Here is an 18,397-nt window from a genome sequence, read left to right as displayed (position 1 = left end):
CCTGAGCCTGGCTCGAGTTTCTGCAGCCTTGTGGGAGAGCCTAAGCCTGGCTTGAGTTTTGAGACCTGTCTCAGTCACTTCAGTGACTCAGCAAGACCTGTTTTGGCCCTGCCTCTGCCCCGCCTTTGCTGAGGTAGAGCTTTGCCATTGGCCCTGTCAGTCACCCCATATCCTCCATCACCCTTCCCCGCCTCCTATGTCATCTTACCTCACCAATAATCCCCCTCCCTATGTTCTGAACTTATATAAGGGAGAGGCTGACACCATAAAGTTGAGTTCCTGCTTCGACAAGTCTCCCCGCTCATTGTGTTTCTTTTGGGCTCACCATCCCGCTCAGCCCCAGAAAGATCCCGGCAGAGCCAAGATCCTGACTAATACAGAAGTGGAGACTATCCAGGGCAATGTGGATTCTAGGAGACTCATCCTGAGCCTGGTCTGCCTCCAGTACCCGCTGCAGCCAAGAGGCCACAAACATCCACATGTTTCTATCTTATCAACAAAAACCAAACAAAGCTAATAGAAAACACTTTATAAAGGCTATGTACTTAAGCTCAGTGCTTCATGGGATATGGAGCCCCATGGAGGGAAAGCATAGCAGGAGCGTGTAGCAGTTGGTCCTGCCACGTCCCCAGTCAGGAGTCAGAGACGTGGACTCTGCTCAGATCACAGTCTCCAATCCTAGCCCGTGGTCTGGGACCACCCACACTTAAGGTGCATCTTCCCACATGGATAACCTAATCTAGAAAATCCCTCAGAGGTGGACCAACATTTGTTTCCATGGCGATTCTAAATCCCATCAAGCTGACAGCACTTAACCATCACGGTAACAAGCAGCCTTGTCCCCTGAGCTTGACCAACGCTTCTCTCAGGCTACTCTGGCCTGTAGGGACTGGTTCTTCCTGGCTTTGGGTGCTCACTCATGTAACAGGAGAGACCAGGGGGAAAGCGTGAAGCTTGGATTGAAGAGCTATAGCTGGAAGCGTTTCGAGGTATCCTTCCTTAGTCATGTCTTAGGCTTGTTTTCTTGGCATTTTCTCATGTAGCCCGAGCTGGCCTTAAGCTCATTATGTAGCTGAGGATGACCCTGAATTTCTTATCCTCCTTCCTCCACCTGCCAAGTACTGGAGCACAGGGTGTACACCCACTTTGTGTGGGACCGTGAAAGGCAGCCTGTTTTCTGGTCGAACTAGGTTTAAACCCCGGACACCCAGCAGATAACTCTGCAAGGGACAGAAGGCCTGTTTGCCATGGTCCCAGACACTAACTAGGCTCCTGACATGAGGCCCCAGATCCATAATTCTGTGACCATCAGTCACATAGGGCAACACCCCAAGCTCCTGGTGATCTGTCTGGACTCCGCCCCCACAGTTACCTGGCAACAGCCAGGTGAGCTGGCCCACTATAAACGGGGCTGCTTGCCCCTCCTCTTACTTCTACACCTGCTTCCTGATTGCTTCTCTCCTGACCTCTTGCTTCCCTTCTCTCGGCATTCCCTTCCCAACTCTCTCCACGTGGCCACAGACTGTCTCTTCTCGTCAGGATCCGCTGTGCTGGAGCAATGGAGCAGGTCTTCCTCTAAAGAGCCGCGCATCTAAGCTCCCGCAGGAAGGCCTCTCAGCACTCCCAGTCACTGTCTACACCAACCCAAGCCACAGACCAAGCAAGGCAAAGACTCCCCTCCCTGCGGAAACCAGCCGGAGCTGGTTTCCTCCTGCCCTTTTCCCTTTGGCCCCGGGCCAGAGGCCCCACAGGCCCCCACTCTGTCCTCAGCTCTTGCGCCACTGGCATCTGTGGTATCCAAGAGCTAGAACCTGCAGTCCCTGTTATCTGTGTGGCTCGGGGACCCCAGAGCCAGCTCTTCCACGGCAACCAGAGGCATCTGTGGTGCCCAAGAGTCAGAGCCTGACTCCAGCAGTTCCACGGGGACCTCAGCCTGTGCTTCCCCACCCCCGGCGCAGGGTCCTGCAGCTTCTCACAGCCCGACGCCCACCTGGCGGCCACCTGGAATACACAAAGTCCTATGGCTACCTTTGCAGAGGGACAGAGCCCACTGACATCTAGTTGTCTCCCACAGGCTTTCAGCCTTTATAGAGTGTCAATTAAACGCCCCATTAGTACTTAAGGGGGGTGTTCACTGTGCTGTCACTTGGAGAGTTAGAATGGATACCCATATCCACACACCGTATAGATTATGTCTCATCTGTTCCAGAGGCTCATGAGGCTCACCTCCCCTGTGCAGCAAGCAAACCCACATGCGTGTCAAGTGGCCAGTTGACACAGATATACACAGACGGACAGACACCCCTCCCCAAGAAGTGAAATACTTTTAAAGCCCAGCACAACAGAGTTCTTCTGGCTTCTCTAAGATACAGGACGTACATCCAGGGACCACAGTGAGCTGAGCTCAGCCACAGGTTGGCTGTGCCACACAGGGCAGTCCCCACAGCCTCTGTCGCTGGGGCTGAATGCCCACCCGCTCTGTATGCACCCCACACTATGCCAAGTTACAACACAAACGAGTGGCTGACTTTATTCATCCAGCTGTTGACAGACCCTTCTGGGAGGGACAGATGTTGCTGCAGCTTCTGGCACGGGCCTCGAGTGCAGGGGGCGGTTTGGGGAAAGTCCAGAAGGCACAGCAGACCAACGCCATGTTTCCTGGACTCTTCTTGCAAACGAATGTGGAAGATTAGATTATGTTCTCACGCCACCAGCTCAGCTTAAATACTTCTCTGACAAAAATAATAATAATAAATTATCTTCAACTCAGAAAATAAATTGTGTTCAGCAGGGTGACAGGAGGGTCCATTCGTCGCATTGCACCACAGGGCTACACAGGAGAGGACAGACAGGCAGGACACCAACACAAGGGTGACAGGGCCCAGGGCCTGCCTGAAGTGAGTGAGCATGTGCCTTTGTCCCCAGGCAGGCGGCAGCCCTGGCTGTGTCATCTGCAGGAGACGGGGCCTCCTTCTTCCTCACGTGCGTCTGGTCTTCTGTTTCTTGGTTTGTCTCTTCATGTCTTCTGGGCCGCTGCTGTCAGAGGCCGCCTGGCCAAGGGCTCTGACTCCCTGAAGACGACTCGTCAGCTGCAGCAGCAAAGGAATGAGCTGGAATGAGAGAGACCATGAACACCTGGAAGGCGCCGTGCATCCCCTTATGGGAGCCCCGGGCCTGCAGAAGGCTGGCAGAGAGGTTTTACAGAGGCTGTGACTCTCTACAGGCAACACCTCCCTGAGGATTGGAAATGACATCACTGGAAGAAGATGTAGGAATTTGCCTCGTCTCCTCCAACCTTAACCTTCTACAACTTCCATGACACCGGGCACCCTCCCATAGCCTATCTCCTGCCCCCCGACTTCCCATGAGGCCTTGGCTTCCCTACCTTGTCATGGTTGTAGCCCGCCAACAGGAGCAGCAGCGTCAGAGGCAGGGCAATATAGGACCCCTGCGCAATGTCTTGTTCAGGGAGCTTCCTCTGCAACAAGACAGCCATGACTCCTTGTAAGTTATCACTCATCGACCACTGTCATCCAGAGCTTCAACCCACTCAGCCACCCACACTGGCACCCAAGGTTACCCACAATCCCTTGATATCCAAAAAGAAGCTAACTGGGGTGTGGGTGTGCATCACCCAAGCCCTGAAACTCAGATCTGGAATTCAGGCACAAGGAGACTCCAGTGGCTTAGAATTCTCTTACTATCACAAATAAGCTCACTCTGGCTGAGACGACCTTGAGCCTGTGACCCTCCTGGCCCTACCTCCTCAGTGCTGAGATTAAAGGAATGTGCCCATGCCTGGCTGATGTGTGCTAGGGATCTAGCTCAGAGCTCTGTGTGTGCTAGACAAGGGCTCTACACCAGTGCTGCTCCATCCCTGCTCTGCAGATTCTTGACTCAGCAACTCCCCCACCACCGTCAGTTCCAAAGACAGACTGACAACCACTCAAAAGCCCGAATGCCAGAGCTAAAAGCAAGCAGCTAGCTGTGTGCACCACCTGGGAACGAGCTGGATACACCGTGCTATGTGGTTATGAACACTGTCTTCCCCCAATTCCTCTATTGAGACCTGTCCCATCTGAAATTAAGATGACATACTGACAGAAGGGTGATTAAGTAATGAGAGAAGATCCTTCATCAATGGGGTCAGCACCCTTTGAAGTCCGGCTGAGAGGAGCTGGTTCAGCCACCTGTGGCTCCAGGCACGGCCATTGATGGAGCGGAGTGGAGCTGGCACTCCCCCACTGTATCTGCAGGTGGACTCGCCAAGCCCAGGTGCCGGAACCATGAGGAGCAGATGCTGCTTGAAGTAACCTGCTCTACCGTGGACTTCTTAGCAGCCTGAACAGACTGAGACACAGGGTGCCTCCATACGAGACAGTACAGCTACGGAGCCTAGTGCTCCACAGACACCTCAAAGAAACGTTTATTAAATTCTTACTTTCCCCAGAAGCAATGAGCAACTATAGCTGCAAAGTAAGTCTTGTCTTTTTCTAAAAGAATGTTTTACACTGTGTGTGTGGTCAGAGGATAACTTGTGGGAGTTCCAGGTCTGAACTCAGGTCACCAGGCGTGGTGGTGAGTGCCCTTACCTGCTGAGTGACCTCGATGGCATGGCTTCTCTTTTGTAAGGCAGTCTCTGGGGTGCCACTCTCGGCCCTAACCATGTTCAGAGTCCACGATCCTAAGCTTGGACCTGGACCCTACCTCTTCCACCAGAGACATCTCTATTAAGTTTATAGTGGTTCCACCACACACAAGCTTCCAGAGGCAACTGAAATGATCTCCTGAATGTGGAACGCACTGGTTTTTGATGGCAGCAGTGAAGGGGCCTACTACAGGGGCTGATAAACTGACCAGGGTCTTTCCCCACGGCCATCTTGTCACCTGCTTCCTGTTTATTCATGCCTGCTGACACTTCCACACTCCCGTGTCCTCTGCATTGCTAAATGTTCCTCCTCATGAAGGAATGTAATGCCACAGGTTAAAGGGAAACGGTGTCCCTCCTCCTCAAACACCAAGCCAGTGACCTAAACCATTCTGCTTGCTCACAACTAGTTGCCCAACAGCAGGCGTCAGTGCACAGAGGAAGAAAGGTGTCCACGGAGCTCCAACATGGGAAAGTGATGTGGCAGGAGGAGATGCTGTGATCACGGCCTCCATCTAAGGATTTTTTTTAACTTCCCACTCGTACTTACCGTGGGACTGAAAACCAGAGTGATGTGCTTGTGGTAGCCCACTGCAGTGAAAGAGACTTGCGGCAGGACGTAGTCGTACTGGGATCTGGGGAGCGTGGTGTCCAGCAGCACCACATAGTTCTGTGGGTGGAGGAGGACAGACAGTTCAGGCAAAGCAGGGGACACGTGGCAGCCATGCACGGCACTTCACATTTTCCCCTGAGTCTGTGCATCCACCCCTGATCACCAACTCTCAGGCTGTAAGAGCCACAGGTCTCTGGTGGCTCTGGGCCTGCATCTTCTGGGTTCTGTCAGGGCCACGGGACTTCTTTATGAGCATAGTGGGCCTGGGTGACTACAGTCCTTGAGGACCAGCTTCAGGAAACACACAAGTTCCTACAAGGCGGTTCTGACGAAAGACGGTGTGATGAGCCGTGGGAGCTGCCGCTGACAGGAAACAAAGCTGACTTAACTGGCTCCTAAGCTGGCAAGTTCTAGAAAAGTAGTGCCTCTACAGTGGTCGTGGAGAAGACAGAGGTCTGCATCTAACTCTGGCCTCTGGCCGTGACCGTGGGAGGCCTGCGGTGCTCACTTTATCTCACAGATCAGGAGTAAGCATTATAAATAGCATGTGGATGGACACAGTGGACAGCAGCCTCAAGCTCCATGACAGCCCCCACAGTTTACACAAAGAGGCGCCATGCAGCAGCCCTCCAGGGTAGTAGGGAGCTCCAGGAGAGGGCGTTATACCCTAGATTCACAGGGAACAGCCCCAAGCTAAAGCCATGGAAACCAAGTTCTCTGGCACACCTGTCAAGTGAACGGACAGTCAATAACTGACGATGACAACAGTGGCCGGAAACCACCCGACTCTGGGGTGGAGGACAGACACCCAGGCCAGAGCTCAGAAAAGGCCAAGCAGGAGAACTCAGAGACACACTGTGATTGCCAGACACAGAAGGGGATGCCGCTCTGTGTGACAGAGCTTGCCAGACATATGTGAGACCCTGGTCCTATCCTTGGCGATGGGGATACACAGAGCGGCAAGAGACTTGCCACACAGGAGAAAGAAGCACACAATGAGACCAAGGAAGGCCAAGAAAAGATGCACAGCGGTCGGGAGCGCTAAGAGTATGGGATGCCCTGGTTCGGTTACCACACTTCCCAACAGTGGAGCCACAAGCAACCATTGGGTAGCATATAATCAAAGAGCTGATGACAGCAAGCAGGTAAGGGACAGACCCATCCCTGAACAGCACTGACTCCAAACAGTGGACAGAGCAGGGCAGCTCTAAATCTGCACAGTAACTGCAATTCTTAGTACACACGCGTGCGCGTGCACACACACACATAGACTACATACATAGACTACATACATACACAGACGTGTGCACATATACAAACACATACATACACTACATATACATACAGACACAGGCACACATAAATACTAAATACACACACATACACATGCATATACACATAGACACATACAAATGCATACACACGAGCACACATGTGCACATACATACAAATACATACATATACTACATACACACACAGACACACATATACACTACACATAAACACACATGTACACACATACATACACAGAGACACATACAAACCCACTCATAATACACTATATACACACACTGGAAGGCACACATGCGCGCACACACACACTGAAAAAGACCCAAAGGAAGCCAATCAACAACCTCCCACTCCTTAGTTCTGGATGTGGCGTTATGTCTGACGGTTTCAATTTGTTTCCCAAGCCTCCTAGGAATATGTATTGCTTTTGTAAACAGAAAGACAGTGAACTGAGAGATTCATCCTCCCCCCAACCCCCTTTGACTGACAGGCACTCATCTCTGCAGAGCAGTATTAAGACTAAGAAGTGAGAGTCATTTGCAAAGCTGGCGTGCCCCAGCCTGGCTTACCTCGCCATCTCGGAGCAGCGGTGGGAAGTGGAAGAAGAGCGACTGGCCCAGAGACACCGTCTGGATGGGGTTGTCGAGACTCTCGCTTTTGTACAGCTTCACCTGGGCGCAGAAAGAAAAGGGCACAGCTTAAGATATTGAGGTGACTTCATTGCACATGGGGCAGTGTGGCTCATGAGAAAGCAGCCGTTCCCTCCCGACAGGTCTCAGGATACAGTCCTTGCCCCCACGACTCCAGTGTGAGCAAGGCCAACAGTCAGTAATGCCTTGGTGGCAAAGACGGAAAAGAACAGCCTCCGTGTGTCATGCGTGCAGTGAGCACTTTCTCAACGATGTCACCTGTCCTAAGGACAGCACGCCATGCCTCCACTGAGCTCCAGAGAGCTAAACACACCTGGGGTCACAAAGTCTCATCCAGAGGCAGCGTCACCCATGTGACCTCACTCACTGGGACCTGAACTACACGTGTGTGCAGTGGCCTTTGGATCTGCAGCGCTTCCTACAAACTCCGGTTCTGCACTGATCTGCAGGAATAGAGGCCACCCTCTCTACCGTGCACCAGGATGCAGGAGAGAGCCACAGATCAACAGGTATGGCATGGCACAGGTATGAGGGCTAGACCATGTCTGTGCTCTTTGGTCACATACAGCTTTGCGAGTAAATCTTAATTTATGGGCTACGTGGAAAAGGAGGTGATTTCAGCTGACTCCGATTTCTAGCTTTTCTAGAAAATTCAAGTGATTTGAACCCTGAACCAAAACTCTAGCCCAGCACCAACCAGGCGAAACCAGGCCACAGTACCATCCTCCCCTCTGAACCCTCCCCTCAAAATAGGAGTGTGGCTACTCAGTCCACTCTCACCTTCACGGCACTCTGACACTATCTACCCACCTGACACAGATGTCATCCAGGTCCCAACTAAGCGTACTGAGAGCAAGTCAGAGGCCAAGTACATCCTAACCGGGCTAACCTTTCACTGTGTTCTAAGCGTACTGCCCAGACCCCAGGGATAAACCATTAACAACTCCCAGAGGTCACAAGTCTTTTTATAAAAGCTCTACATCTTCCATGGAATTGGTCAGAGCTGGGAGAAAGGTGGAGGTCCAAGGTTCAGGTTTTAAAAGAGAGAAGAGAGAGATAGGGAAGTAAGATGTGTGGTCCTGGCAGCCAGCCTGCCTGGCTCAGGCCATGCTCAGCACCCAGACTAGGAGAATGAACTGCACGGGGTACACTGCACCCTCCCATGGGCGCTCCACTGCGCTGAGCCTTCATATTGCTCTACTGCAGGCTGCCAGGCTGAGTGAGGGCTGACAACTTTGACATCCCAATCCAGACTCTCCCCCATCACCTGATACTCAGCTCCCAAGCCAGGTGTGACCTCGTAGCACACTAAAGCCAGAGTCAGCGAGGACAACCATCTCTCCCGTGGACTCTGGGTCTTTTTCAGGACTCTTACCCACAAGGTAGACAGATACTCGGAGGAAGTGATTACGTTTCCACTCAGGTCAAACTGGTTGATCTGCCGGAAAACTATGATGTTTACGTCATCCACGTCATTGTTCCCAACCTAAGAGAGAGGCGCACATTGAGCAGAGTGCGGGGGGCTGCTTCCAAATGGCTCTGTCCCAGGCACACACAGCAGCAACTGGCTAACAGCCAGCTCGCAGACACAGTGGTACATGAGGGTATTTGTTTTCTAAGTTTTCACTGCCTGCCAACATTTTTAAAGCTCGTCTGGCAGCTCCAGCAAGGCAGAGCCCTGGCTATCTGTGCCCACCCACGCGGGGGCACCAGAGGGCTCACTGCTCTTTCAGACCTGCTTGACTGCAGTCTACATTGTTGCCCAAGAGCCCGGCCTGAGCACGGAGAGAAAAATCAGGAAAGGCCTCTGGTGTGAGCAGCAGCCCAGCGGTTTAAAGTGGCAGAGGCCAGCAATCCAGCTCTAGATCAGCAAGTCCCACAGGGCCCCCCACTCTGCTCCAAGGCCCCCACTCTTGGGGCCTTGGTAGGTAGTTCTGCGCCCCGAAACCCTCCAGGCTACTGGAAAGAACACCACTTTAATGGTGTCCGAGCCACTTCCTGTGAATGGCATAGGCCAAAAGCGTATAGGTGAGAGGCTTCCGGGCCCTAGAGTGGAACTCACTGTTGTTCCACGTAGTATGTTTAGAAACCCACAGGTCTGTGCTACTCAGCTTAATTTTGCAGTGGACAATGGTCAGTGCAGAGACACACTGCACTGCTGAGAACAGTGACCATGAGTACTCATGTCTAAATGGGACAATGCATCAAGCCACCACCTCGAAGACTCAGGGACACTGGAAAGAAGGTAAGACGGTGAGAGGGGAGCTGTGAAAGCCACCTTCCGGATGGCCAGTGCCCTCACGAACTCACAGAGGCTGCAGTTACCCCAACATGACAAGCCATTCAAAGCCATTGCACAGATGGGGGGACAAGGCCTAGCTCAGGAGCTACAGGTAGTAGACAGCTCCAGGGGGAGGAGGAGCCATTTTCCTTTGGGGGTGTGGCCTCTGGCAGGCAGCCCACACTCCAGTGGACGGCCACACCCATTCGTGTACAGAGAGCACTGAATCAGTGGGTTACCGAAATAAAAAGACATGAATGTAGGACGGATGTTGAGAAAGATTTGGAGGGGATTAGAAAAAGGGAGGCGAGGGGTAGGTATGATTAAAATACATTGTATATATGTGTGAAATTCTCAAAGAATAAATAAAAATATTAAATAATTAAATAATTGGATTTTTGTCTTTCAAGGCAGGGTTTCTCTGGGTAGCCCTGGCTGTTCTGGAACTAGTTTTGTAGACCAGGCTGGCTTTGAACTCAGAGATCCACCTACCTCTGCCTCCCAAGTGCTGGGGTTCAAAACATGCACTACTATGGCCCAGCTAAGTAATTAGTTTTTGCAAAAGAACCTCTCTTAAGGGTTGTGGAGATGGCTTAGTGGATAAAACACTTGCTACACAAGTGTCAAGAGTAAAGTTCAGATCCCCAGAGCCCATGTAAAAGGCAGGTGGGCACAGTGGGCAGTCTATAACACCAGCACTCGGGAAGTGTAGACAAGGGTGGGCAGCCTATACCGCCAGCACTCAGGAAGTATAGACAAGGGCTCCCCAGGGCAAGCTGGCTGGCCGAGCTAGCTGAATCTGTGAGTTCCAGGTTCTGCAAGTAAGTAAGTAAGTAGAGAGCAATCAAGGAAGATGCCTGGCATCAACCTGTGGCTTCCACACACATCTTCACAGGTGTACACACACCCACACACATACACACCACCACACATGTACACAAAAAGACCACACCAAGAAAAAAAACCCTCTTCAGACGCCACTCGCAAGGATGCCAAGGTAGGACTTACAAGCCACCCCGAGAGCACCAACCGGAAGCCACAGCGCTACGTGGCAGGAGTGATGCCTACTTACCTCAATCACCCGGTGGTGGGGCAGCGCCCGCTCGATGTGGTCATTGCCTTCTGCCTTCAGCTGCACGTGGTACATGCACCCTGGCTATGAAGACATCCGTTGTTACTTCTCTATAAAGTCTGTCACACATGACCTGAGAGTGACTTTGCGACAAGTGGTCACCACACAGGACATCTGTATCCCCCCATTTCCCAGTTTGCACTTTCCACTGAGACCCCTTTAGAAGTGCCCTGGTGACAAGATGCCACCGGTGCTAATAACCCTTCCTACTGAAGCACACTCTCATTTCACAGGTTAAATGGGGCTCGTTTCCTGATTACGAGCGTCTCCCTTATTCTTGTAGACTCTTCTGGCCTCTGCTCACCCCCTCCTTGACCTGTACAGTCCAGTTACAACTGCAACCACACTGATGGTCCTGACAATGGATAGGATTTGAGGCTGCTTTTCTTTTAAAAAAAAAAAAAAAAAAAGAGAGACTTAAATGTCCTTATTTATGTCTTTGTTTTATTACTCAAATTTACAGGATTATTATTATGTTCACTAAACGTACTATAGAGCCGGGCAGTGGTGGTGCACGCCTTTAGACCCAGCACTCGGGAGACAGAGGCAGGCGGATTTCTGAGTTCGAGGCCAGCCTAGTCTACAAAGTGAGTTCCAGTTCCAGGACTATACAGAGAAACCCTGTCTCGAAACACAAACAAAAAAGTACTATTGAAACAGCTCTGGTACCAACCCCCGGCCGCCAACAGCACAGCTGTAAGGCCATGCTCTGAAGCACTGGGTTAAGGTCCCAGGTGTCTGTGCGCCTCCAGGAGCAGAGCAGCCCAGGGTGAGCAGTGATTTTTCAGCCAGCACAGACTGGATAGCAGAGCTCTGGTCTCATGCTGCTACACAGCTCTGAGCATTGCCCTACGCCACGGGCAGAGCAAGGGCTCCATAGGCCACTCTCCCTTTTAGAGTCATGTTCGTTTTCACATGTTACTTGAGTTCTACAAAGGAGACATGAGATCTTTACAAGGACAGTAAATCTTTTACTTAGAAAAATAAAAACATTGTGCCAAAGATGAGCCCTAGACCTCCAAACATTACACCATGGTCCCAGTGCTGATGGCAGTGCCTACTGCTAAGATTGCACACCTATGTCACAGAACATAGAGAAACCTTGGCACTCGCCTGGAAGCATCACTCCCGCTGGCTAGCATTATTAATTAGAGCTGGAAGGTGCCAGGTGCAACACCAGAGTGAAAAGTACTTACAAGTCTCACCTAACTGCACAGCCTGCAAGCTACAGGCACAACCTGTGTGTACCATGTGCCCATTAGTGAGATGGTGGCTCTAATGTCCAGGAGTCTTCTTTAGTTTTGGATTTAGGGCCTGCTCCACAGGATTGAGCCCATTCCTGACACTGCTACAGCTGCTAAGAATGTAAGCGTAGACAGGCCATGGGCCTGCAGGAAAGCCTACTGCTACCACTATTAAGATGCCAAATGAACATAGCAATACAATGGCATAGAAATCCACAAGTGGACAGCATGCAGAGAGTAAGAGACTTGGGGGGGCTCGGCCCTAGTGGGGTGTCTGTTATCACACTCTTCACCTTACTGCCCAAGGGCCTGTGCAGGAAGGCTGTAAGAGCCAGGGGCAGGAGATGTCAAAGAAACTGTTTTCTACAGACAACAGTGCAGATAGATACACACATGAACTCAGAGAGTATGACAGTGCACACAGAACTTCAGCTTAAGCCAGACAAAAAGCTCAGCATGGAGAAGTAGGCACAGAGACCCACCCATACCCAAGCCATCTGTAACTGGGATAGAGACAAATCCGTTTTCTTCAATTAAGTGACACTGAATACCATCAACCACTTTAGGGCATGCCCTCTGCTCGGGAGAAGTCGGCCAACACACACTAAATCCCTCACTTTACCTCAGCTTCTTTGTCTTTGTTTCTATTTGTTTGTTTGAAGAGAGAAAAAAAAAAAACAAAGGTGGGCAAGTAAGAAGGTGGAGAGAATCTGGGAGGAGTTGAAGAGGGGAAAGAATATCAAAATATAGTGTGTAAAATTCTCAAAGAATAAAACATTATTAAAAATAAATAAAACACTGTGAAGCCAGTTAAAAGGTGAGGCCACAATTAGACACATGTCCAATTAGGCCTGGACATTCCAGTTAAATAGTTATTTGCTCCTTGAGGGTAAGAGACTCAAGAGAGGAGATGGGACTATTAACACTGGGAATATGGCCACTGCCACTTGCCCAGGGCTAGGGCCTGCAGGCCACACCTTCGAGGAACCTTTTCAACCCTTGGCTAGCTGTGCCAAGGATTTGCCTATAGCCTCTGGCAGCTATACTGGCCAGCTATGCCAGCCAACACAAGCTAGAGTCATTTTGGGAGAGAAAATGACTTTATCAGACTTGCCTATAGGTGAGTCTGTAGGACATTTTCTTAATTAGTGATTGATGTGAGAGAACTCCATCCACTGTGGGTGGGGCCATCCCTGGACTGGTAGTCCTGGGTTCTATAAGAGAGCAGGCTGAGCCAGTCAGGGGAAAGCAAGCCCGTCAGCAGCCCCCCTCCATGGCCTCTGCATGAGCTCCTGCCCTGTTTGAATTCTTGCCCTGTCTGTCTTTGATGATGCGCAGTGATGTGAAATAAACCCTTTCCTCTCCAACTTGACTTCAGCCATGAAGCAGCCATGCCTTGTCAGAGATATCTCCACAGGCACCCTGGTCAGCTAAGTGAGACAAGCAAAGGCAGCCAGGGATCACGAAAGTGGCTCTGAGATTCTTATCTAAGAAGGCATCTCCAGCTGTGGTGGTTTGAAGATGCTTGGCCCAGGGTGTAGCACTGGGAGGTGTGGCCTTGTTGTAAGAAGTGTGTCACTGTGGGGGTGGGCTTTGAGACCTTCCTCCTAGCTGCCTGGGAGTCAATCTTCTGTTTGACCTCAGAACAAGATGTAGAACTCTCAGCTCTTCCAGTGCCATGTCTTTCCGGACACGGCCATGCTCCTGCCATGATGAAAATGGACTAAACCTCTGAACCTGTAAGCCAGACCCAATTAAATGTTGTCCTTTATAAGACTTGCCTTGGTCTTGGTGTCTCTTCACAGTAGTAAAACCCTAAGACAGAAGCTGGTACCAGGAGCAGGGTATGGCTGCGGTAGTCTTGACCAAGTGTTTGCTTGGGAGGATGTGGATTTGGGGACTGTGGATTGCTTTAAGTGGGGCCAAACGGTCTATCCTAGGAATATGGAACGTGGTGGCACTGAGCGTGATTTGAACTGTGAAGGCCTGCTGGTTCAAGAGATTTCAGCCCTGGGCAAAGCTATGCCAATCCCCCTTTAGGGGCCTTATTTTCCCACAGAACAAGACAGGCATGTTGGCTAAACACACACCCTGTCGGCCAAAATACGAGCACAGGGATTCCAGAGTCTCTCCCTCCAGCCTGTTGGCCCAGGCTATCCCAGAAGGACACCACTGACAGCAAGAGGGAAACACCCGAGAAATCACACAGCCTCACCAGCAGCCCACGTAACCGGAACTTCCCCTCCTCGTCTGTCACCGTGTCTTCTCCATAGATGCTGCAGTCTTTCTGCCCCACAGCCTCCACCGCGACACCCTGCTCTGGCTCTCCATTTAAAGACGACACAGTGCCGTAGCAGCTGGGGTGACAAGAGGAGAAATGGAATATATCACCTTGGGGTCTCTGATGCACAGGGCACTTGTGGACCAGCGGTTCCAGGGCAAATCTGCTCTTATCATAAGGATGCTTCCACCGCTGCTGATCTGAAACTGTGATGCACTGGATAATGTAAATAACCCATAAGGGTTTTCATTCCACATAATCAGTTAAAATGATCCCCTTTTCTATGCCTGAGCTGATTATCCTTCATCCAAAGTGCTTTTATAAACCCATGTAAACATGCATGTTTGTATATCTGCTCATATGCACAGGGTTCGTGGCCATCACTCAGCTGCCCCTGAGAATACTCTGAAGAAATGGAAATTCTGGACACCTCCTGGAAGGGAACCTGGGGGTTGAGGAGGCAAGAACAGAAAGGCTATCTGTCTGTCTCTCTGTCTGTCTGTCAATCTATCTATTTGGTGGGGTTTTTGTTGTTGTTTTGGTTCCATTTAATTTGGATTTTTTTCTTTTTTTTTTTTAAGATTTATTTTATTATTTATTTTATTCATGTGACTTCACAGTCACTCTCTTCAGACGCACCAGAAGAGGGCGTCGGACCTCATTACAGATGGTTCCCATGTGGTTGCTGGGAACTGAACTCAGGACCTCTGGAAGAACAGTCTGTGCTCCTAACCACTGAGCCATCTCTCCAGTTCCGGATTTTTTTCAAACAGAATCTCTCTGTGTAGCCCTGGAGGTCCTGGAACTCACTATGTAAATCAGGCCTGGCCTAGAACTCACAACCCTGCCTGCCTGCGCCTTGGATTAACAGTGTGCACCATTATATCCAGTCAGAAAGCTAACTTTCCGCCATCGACTCTCTTCCAACATCTGCAAGTTCTGCTCATTATGATGTTTCCTCCTCTTAAAAACATAATCATATTTCAAACATTTTTAAAACAATTTTTTTTTAAGTAAGGCACTAGGCTGCCATAGACAAGTTTTCAGAGAGTATGCTGGTGAGTGGGCAGCAGGTGACATACTGGAAGGAGGGCACAAAAGTGGGGGGACAGTGGGAGGAGGGTAGTAGTCACCTACACATCGCAAGAAAGAGCCACCTTTCTGACCTCTACCTTACCTCAAAGCCCTCCCCAAATTTAGTCACTGTGTAACCCTGGCAGGCATTTCTAGATCAGAGTCCCAGTATAGCCCACCTGCAGCCTGGGGAGGGCACACACCTGCAGCCTGAGGGAGGGCATACACCTGCAGCCTGGGGAGGGCACACACCTGCAGCCTGGGGAGGACACACACCTGCAGCCTGGAGGAGGGCACACACCTGCAGACTGAGGGAGGGCACACACCTGCAGCCTGGGGGAGGGCACACACCTGCAGCCTGGGGGAGGGCACACACCTGCAACCTGGGGAGGACACACACCTGCAGCCTGGGGGAGGGCACACACCTGCAGCCTGGGGGAGGGCACACACCTGCAGCCTGAGGGAGGGCATACACCTGCAGCCTGAGGGAGGGCACACACCTGCAGCCTGGGGAGGGCACACACCTGCAGCTTGGGGGAGGGCACACACCTGCAGCCTGGGGAGGGCACACACCTGCAGCTTGGGGAGGACACGCACCTGTAGGCAGTTCGAAAGCCAGTGATGGTGATCCTCAGGTTCTGCCCCTCCTGCACTTCTATCATCTGTGAGGATGGCTCAAAGCGGAACTCCTTCATCATGGGTTTAAAGTAGTACTGTCCAGGGCTCTGCCAAGAGACAGGCACAACTGAGGTGGCTGCCACACTTCAGATGGCTTAAAGCCACTGTGAGCTACAATCAGATGACAGGGCAGCAGAGCCTCCCAGACACACAGAAATGGTGGTTCCTACATGTTGTGAACAGGGAGTTGTTACCACCTTTAGCACATCAGCAGAACAGAAGCCACGCCTCAACTTTAGGAAGAATCAGAACCAGCATGAACAACTGGAAAGGACTCAGCAAACAAGTGGCAGGGATGCGCTGAGGCTGGGCATGCAAAGCCTGTGCCCTTCTATGTGGGCAGGCCCGTGCTAGCCCGACTCTCAGGAGTGACCAGCTGTCAACGCATGTTCCTGCATGAATGAACCCCACTGGCGGTGGCCTTGTATGCCACCTCGGATAAAAACTTGGTATATCACGACCTTCACACATGGAGCGGACTTTGCCAAAGAAACACAAGTAAGCCAGTCACTGTCATACTCCCCTACACACACACACACACACTCACACACACACACACACACATCTGTGGAAAACAAAAGGATGCCTGAGGGAGGAGCGGCTGTGGCCAGGCAGTTAGTTACACTGCCTTGCTGTAAAGAAAACACTGGTCAGAAGCAGCCGGGTCCTGAGTAAGAGCCATGCTGTAACAGGTGGATCTCCAGAGCCCGTTACATGGCCAACTGTTCTTACACTGTCCAGCCACACATCCAGTGACCTGTGCTGTGTCCCTGGCAGGGCCTTACCAGGTTTGAGAAAGTCAGAATGCCGTTGTCTTGGGTCAGGAGGTTGGAACGAAACACGCCACCACTGAGGGATAAGAGGACCCCAGGGAGCGGCTGGTCGTCTTCAGCTTTAATCTGGAAGAAGGTAATCGATCAGAACATTCTAGAACTGAGGTCAGCAATCCATAGCCAGCAGGCCAGCTGTGCCCTACCCGTTACAGCTGCTACCATGCTTCCCACCAACACGGACATGGACCCTCAAACAATGAACCTAAAGCAATCCTGCCTTCCTTCATTGCTTGTACTAGGTTAGGCATTTTGCCACAGCAGTACCATAAATTACCTTTGCATGGCCAAATAGGCTCACGCCACAAATAAAGAATTTGGACTTACTACAACTCCATCCCCCAAATAGCATCTATGTGGTAATCTCCCTGGCACTTGCTCAGTAGCTGTAGAATCAGAGTGTGTCTTCCATCTTCCTAGCCATTGAATCGCTTCCACGAATGGCTGTGTTCTCAGTGATCTAGGGGTGTCTTATAAACCACGGGCACCATCTATGGTGCATACGGTTCTTCCATGACCGCATCTGGTCTAACACACACTCGGCAGTGACGCCTCCGGCTGCATGGGAAGTGCGCTACAGAGTCACACTCAACTCCTGCCCAGCCCATGTCACACCACACCTCACACAGAGAATGAGGGACAAAAGAGACACTTGGCACCACCATGGGAATGGCAGCCTAGGTCCTAGGGAGGGAGGGAGCTTGCTTGAGTGCCTGCCCAGCACGCACGACGGACGCCCTGGGCGCCATCCCCAGGGCTGCCTAGACTGAGGATGGACATCTGCATATACTGAGCCTGTCTTCTCAGAGTTTGGTACAGAGAGAAAAGAGGATTGGGAGTTCAAGGATGTGTTTTAGACTACACAGAGAGATAGAGGGTTAGAGGCTAATCTGAGCTAGACGCCCTGCTTCCAAAGTCAGGGGATGACAGCCAACATGCACAGCCACAGGAAAGTTGATCTCTCTCCACAGCTTACCCCAGTAAAGGAAGCCAGGCCAGCACACGGGGCACAATTCCACTTATATAATAAATGTTCTGGAAGATGGAAAGTCGCTGACAGAAAGAGGAGGTACCGGCGTGAAGGACTGCGCTTTGTATGGTGTTTGGCCATGTATGAAACTGACTGTCTACTTCCTGTGTGTTCTATGATCGTGTACGTTGCCCTCAGTGAAGTGGCCTTGGACGCACATTACCTCGAAGCTCACGCCGGCCAAGGCATAAGCCTTGAAGTCTCCCACGGTTCCTTCCACGGCAGTCAGCACGTAGCCCTCCTTCTGTGAGTTCACAGTATACTCCAGGTCACTGTGTAGGGGACCAACACTGCAGGAAAGAGAGCCAAACCCTACAAATGGCTGTTTTCAGCTTCAAGGGAAGCCCAGCCCTCGCCAGGAAGTCTGACCTGCCTCAGGACGTTCCCTGCAGCCAGCCAAGTGGTTTCTCTTTGGGAACATACCTGTAGGCACCTTTGTCATCGGTGAAGACAGTGATCAAGGGTGAACTTGCTCCCTTCTCGCTGATGACAATCTCGACTCCCTCCAGCTCTGGGTGAATCTGGCCTTCCAGGAACAAGCCCGCCTTCCCATGGATCTCAATTAACTTCCCTGGACAGCTTTCTAAGAAGGAAGAAAACAGGAGGGAAGCAGGTGTTCAACTGGAGTTCTCTGAGCAAAGGGAGC

The 18,397-nt window shown here is 51.3% G+C and overlaps 1 protein-coding gene across 1 annotated transcript in view; it reads right to left on the bottom strand.

Moving 5' to 3' along the window:
- Positions 1-2,500: 2,500 nt before the first annotated feature.
- Nomo1 (nodal modulator 1) overlaps positions 2,501-18,397 on the bottom strand; it is a 50,517-nt gene continuing 34,620 nt past the window's right edge. Inside the window, exons 21-31 of the mRNA NM_153057.4 lie at positions 18,175-18,334; positions 17,915-18,041; positions 16,677-16,790; positions 15,811-15,938; positions 14,074-14,215; positions 10,555-10,638; positions 8,577-8,687; positions 7,121-7,222; positions 5,199-5,318; positions 3,386-3,478; positions 2,501-3,110 (exon numbers count right to left, since the gene is read on the bottom strand). Coding sequence (NP_694697.3) covers positions 2,979-3,110; positions 3,386-3,478; positions 5,199-5,318; positions 7,121-7,222; positions 8,577-8,687; positions 10,555-10,638; positions 14,074-14,215; positions 15,811-15,938; positions 16,677-16,790; positions 17,915-18,041; positions 18,175-18,334 — 1,313 coding nt within the window. The 3' untranslated portion in view covers positions 2,501-2,978. The remainder of the gene's footprint in view (positions 3,111-3,385; positions 3,479-5,198; positions 5,319-7,120; positions 7,223-8,576; positions 8,688-10,554; positions 10,639-14,073; positions 14,216-15,810; positions 15,939-16,676; positions 16,791-17,914; positions 18,042-18,174; positions 18,335-18,397) is intronic.

Source organism: Mus musculus, chromosome 7 (assembly GCF_000001635.26).
Source record: "Mus musculus strain C57BL/6J chromosome 7, GRCm38.p6 C57BL/6J".
NCBI classification, from domain to species: Eukaryota; Metazoa; Chordata; class Mammalia; order Rodentia; family Muridae; genus Mus; species Mus musculus.
Note: the sequence above shows the minus strand (reverse complement) of the source record. Positions and strands in the feature narration are given on the sequence as shown.